General features: G+C 44.0%; 1 protein-coding gene across 1 annotated transcript in view; it reads right to left on the minus strand.

Moving 5' to 3' along the window:
• Window positions 1–3,692, minus strand: part of CTH (cystathionine gamma-lyase) — a 27,714-nt gene extending 24,022 nt beyond the window's left edge. The window contains exon 1 of the mRNA XM_015823336.1: window positions 3,387–3,692. Within this exon, the coding sequence (XP_015678822.1) occupies window positions 3,387–3,554 (168 nt within the window). The 5' untranslated portion in view covers window positions 3,555–3,692. The remainder of the gene's footprint in view (window positions 1–3,386) is intronic.
• Between the last annotated feature and the right edge of the window lie 1,040 nt (window positions 3,693–4,732).

Raw genomic sequence — 4,732 nt, forward strand, 5'->3', positions numbered from 1 at the left:
GCTTACAATGGCTATGAAAGATAAGACAGAACTGGAATATTTCGAAATCTGGGACAAATTTTACCGCTGGTATGAATCAAGGAGAACCGCTCGGATCTTAAGCTAACGATAGGATTGAAACATACATATAATTGTACATATAATTGTATATATAATTGTATTGTGTAGAAGAATGAGGTTTATATAGAGGTTAAGGATGTTGTATTAAGTTTTTGTATCACGAGAAACAAATAGTTAGTAATATTTACTCTGGAATGCCACGTATGTCCATTTTTGTTTTAATTGTATTATAAATAAAAAACTTATTAAAAAAAAAGTTTTGAGAACTAAAAATATTTTTGTATAAATGAATCCACAATTGATCTGAGTTAGAGACTGATGGGTGAGCAGACTTCTTTAAGATTCAACATTAGATTGCTCAAATGTCAAGAATACCCTACCCTTACTTGGGTTCCTGCATCTTGCTAAGCCATTGCTTGTTTTTACAGAGCTTATTGACTAAGCCACAATGGCTGTGTTCACATATCATGCAAGAAGGGTATATTAGTTTTGAACTTGTTTTATGGATTATTATGAGTCATTGTATGAGATGGGCCATATAAGTCTGATAAGTAAATAAATAAATAAGCTAAAGGGCGTCTTAAATGCACAATGCTTTTCCTCATGTCCCCTATTTAAAAAACAGAAAGAATAAACTCATAAACTTCATGCATATTAGTTTACTTTGCAAGATGTTAAGCAAGTGGGCTAGAACTGCATTTTCAGCCAAAATGAACAAAGAAACCCCTTGTACTTTTCCAACTTAAGCCGACTCGCTTACTTGACTACAGACGGAAAAAAAAAAGCTGCATGCTTGATCTTTGTATCTATTCCTATGTTGTTTCCTGCATTGTAGCTATATAATCTCTACAATCATTCTTGCATCAGAACTGATTATTCACAAGCCTCAATACATCCTCTGCAAAACTGTAATAATGGAATTGGTTGCTTATTAGCCAAGAGGCAGAAAAAAATTAAGGTAATAAGGTATTACTGTACATAAAAATGCAGAAATGTCACCGTACGTTTTTTTTTTATACTGTCCTTCAGTTTTAGCTTTAACAGCACCTTCCTGGCTAAACATTCATAGATTAACTAGTTATGCATTAAATGTCTTCTTGGACAGTAAGCATATTTTAAATTGCTGTAGAAAAACCAAGAAAAGGGGTTTGGGCATGTAAAAGCTTTAAAATAATTGCCATGCTATTTTTACCAAATGTTATATTTTGAGCATGTGATTACTAAAACAGTATTTTGGATGGTTGCCACTTATTTATGTAATGTTCATATTGTGGTGAATAATATATAGAGAATAGTGAGGCAACTTTGTTTTGCCCTTAAGTGTTTTCTGAGTTAAAGTGAGTGAGCATTTCCTTTCAATTACTCAGAACTGCAATAAGATTCCAGAAATTCAACGTTGATTCAATACTTTAACTGGACAAATGTAAATATTATATAGTGAGCTTGAAGTTTCACTATGATTTTTATAACATGGAACCAGGAATGAATTTTAAAGAAACATCATTTAAAATGTCTGAAACAAGCCATCTTGGACATCAAAGTCTTAAAAAAATTATTTCTACCAAGCAACCAAACGGGAATAAGCCTAGATACCACCAGCAAGAAGTTTGAGATCTGAGATTATTTTCCCCATGGTTCCACCAAATATACTGCTGATCAATAGGAGACAGAGAAGACCTTCACAAAAGAAACTTAAACCCCAGCAGATACAAAAGTAAACATATGGCTTCTTGAAGAGCTGGTTCCCAAACCAGATCTTAAAGGTCATAGTAAGTCCTTTAAACTCTCCACAGAAATGGATAGTAGTTGTTACATAATAGTTACATGTTCCTATAATTGTGCTTGGTCAGAGGCCAGTAGTCTGCAGTGGTCTGCTTCAGCTGAATGCATTTGAAAAGCAGAGCAGGATTTGAAATGGGATGTAATTCAAGCATGTGTTACAGTTCTAAGATCTCCAAGAATGGCTGCAGTTAGCACACCAGACTTAGCTGCGCAAACACACAGCTAAGGTATATATACCAGCTGCAAACTCCACGTAAGCAATGGGATTTTAACCCCAATAAAAGCCAGCTGAAAGACCAACTTTCCCTGCCTTGAAAATCTCAACTTATTTCTCTAGTGGGTTTTTTTTTAAATTTGAAAGCATGCAGGAGATGGGAGAATAGTAGGGCACGCCCTAGGTTGCAAAACTTTGAAAAAATTGCCGTTTAGACAAATGGTGTCAATTCCCAAAAAGGAAGACAACCCACAAACCACATCTAAGAGGTTTTATTTTGTAACAAACCCCACTTAGTGCAATTGAGACACCTCAGGAACACATCCTCTCTTTGTTCGTTGGCAAAATTAATCTCTTTCTCCAAAATAACCCTCCACACTGGATCTCAATTTAGTTTTTTTCTTTAAACACGTACATGTCAAATGTCAGGAGGTATTTCATTCCTAGGGAATTACAGAACTGGAAGAGGCCATACAAAACAAAAATTATAGCATCCCTAGCAGATGGCTATGGACCCCATCCAGTTTTCTGCATAATTAGTCCCAATGACAACTATTCCTGTTGTTAGGATGCTCTTTCTAACAGCACCTGCCCACCTGTACTTTGAATTAATTAATGGCATTTCATGTCCTTAACTTTTTCAAAGTGAGGCACCAGCTGTTTGGGGGGGGGCAGAGAGAAGAAAACAGATTGCTCCTTTTTATCAGGAAGACCAAATGGATTAACTGAAAGCAGACACACACCAGGGCTATTGCACTCCCTCCCCCTCCCCCCCCCTCACACACACACACAGAGCTTCCCCTATTTTGGCCTGTAGACTGCACAGTGACATGACAAAAAGGACTAGAAGAGCTACTACCATTAACCACCCATCGTCTTTCTTTCCCCTCCAATTAGAAGTCGTTCTGTCGTTTTTTGGGAATGGGCAACTGTGACCATGCATTTTAGTGAGACATTATATATATGACAGTAGTTGAATATTTGAAGAGGCTCAACCATATGTTTCTCCCTTATTTTATTTTTTTAAAGGTCGCAGGAACTGGGACCGAAAGTATAGCTTTAGGAAATTAATATCAGAGGCTTGAGAAGAGATCCGGACGGCAGCTACTCGGGGAGCAGACATTGTGCCATTGTGCAATTTCCCTAAGAGGAACAGATGCGGGCGCTTGAGGAAGGAGTGTGCTCCAGAGATGCGTTGGCCGAAAAACCTCCTGACTGTAATCCACGGAAGGTGCCTGGGCTGGCTTTTCGAGATGTCGCAAGTCTCTGCGGGGCCAAAAGGGAGAGAAGTCCGCCCTCCCCCCTCCCACCCCACCCCATCCTCACTCACGCTGTGCTGCCCGGGCGCGTGCTGCTTGAAGGTGGTCGCGAGGGAAATGGGGGGCACCACGGCCAGCGAGCTCCATTGTTCGGGCTCTTGCCCCACGTGGATAGCCTGCGTGGCGAAGTGCTGGAAAGGCGGCAGGAAACCGGAGCTGCTCTTCTTCGCGCTTTCCATTCTGCCCGCGACAGGTGCTCCCGGGCGAGAGACGCGAAACGGAGACACGGGAGCCGCAGGAGGATCGGATGGGGAGCGACCGATCTGGGCAGCGGTCGGACTCGGCTGGCGCAATCCCGCGGCGAGTTGCTCCTTTACCGGCTCGCTCTGGCTGGCAGGATCAACTGCCTTAAGGCGGGGACGCTCGGCTCGGGTTGGCTGGCCGGAGCGTCGCATCACACCGCGATGGGTGGAGACCCGGCAGCCCTATCCCGCCATATGGTGGCCCCATCCCAGTGTCCGATTGGCGCAGGAGCGAGGCGCGCCGCCCGATGGCCGGGTTAGTCCTGGGGTCGAAGGACAGGCGAGCGGGCGGAGGGCACAGAGGGTTGACGCTGCTACACCGGATCGTTGGTTGGAGTGCTGCCTGCCCATCCTCCGGGATCAATGGGAGGGAGGGAAGGAGGGAGGAAACGCGGCTGGTTGGGTTGGGAAAGATCCCGGCACAGCATGTGGAGGGGATTCCTTCCATCGCCTCTGATCGCTTCCCGCACTGTTGGAATGAGGGAGGCTCGTTGTGCGAACCGGATTTGGGAATTCGTCCCCCTTTTAAAAATTCACCTCTGGCTATTTCCAAGCAAACTTCAACAAGTAACGTCATCATTTATTAGAGGGAGGGACAGAGGGGAGTGCGCGCTCCTGAAGAAGAAAAGAACGCATTCGTCCTGATGGTCATCTGTCTCCGAATTAATCACGATCCCGAAAAGGCTTGGGCAGCGAGAAGCGAACGCATCCATTGCAGAAATCTGTGAACCAGAAAGGCTGCCGCTCGCGGCCTCCCCAACCGCCCTGGCCAAGAAGGATGTTGCAGCCTTAAATGGGAAGGCTGAATAAGGGCAAAATTGAGGCTTCAGTGAGGAAGGGCTTTATTTCCTGCTTTCGTGTGTTCCGTGAATGATCCTGACAATCTTGATCCAGTCAGAGGACTGGAACTACCCAGTTGGGTGGGGAAGCCTCAGGGTGCAGCTGGAAGTGAAGATGCTGCGTTCTGGGCTTTGAAAGATGTGAAATGGACCAAATCCTGTGTCAGCATCTAGTACGGAAAAGGCATTAGAGCAGACATGTCAAACACAAGGCCCGGGGGCCAGATGTGGCCCGCAAACGGCCCCCACTGCCTTCGCCATTGTGCAATTTCCCAG

This window comes from Protobothrops mucrosquamatus, unplaced genomic scaffold (assembly GCF_001527695.2).
Source record: "Protobothrops mucrosquamatus isolate PMUCROS unplaced genomic scaffold, P.Mucros_1.0 scaffold1837, whole genome shotgun sequence".
NCBI lineage: Eukaryota > Metazoa > Chordata > Lepidosauria > Squamata > Viperidae > Protobothrops > Protobothrops mucrosquamatus.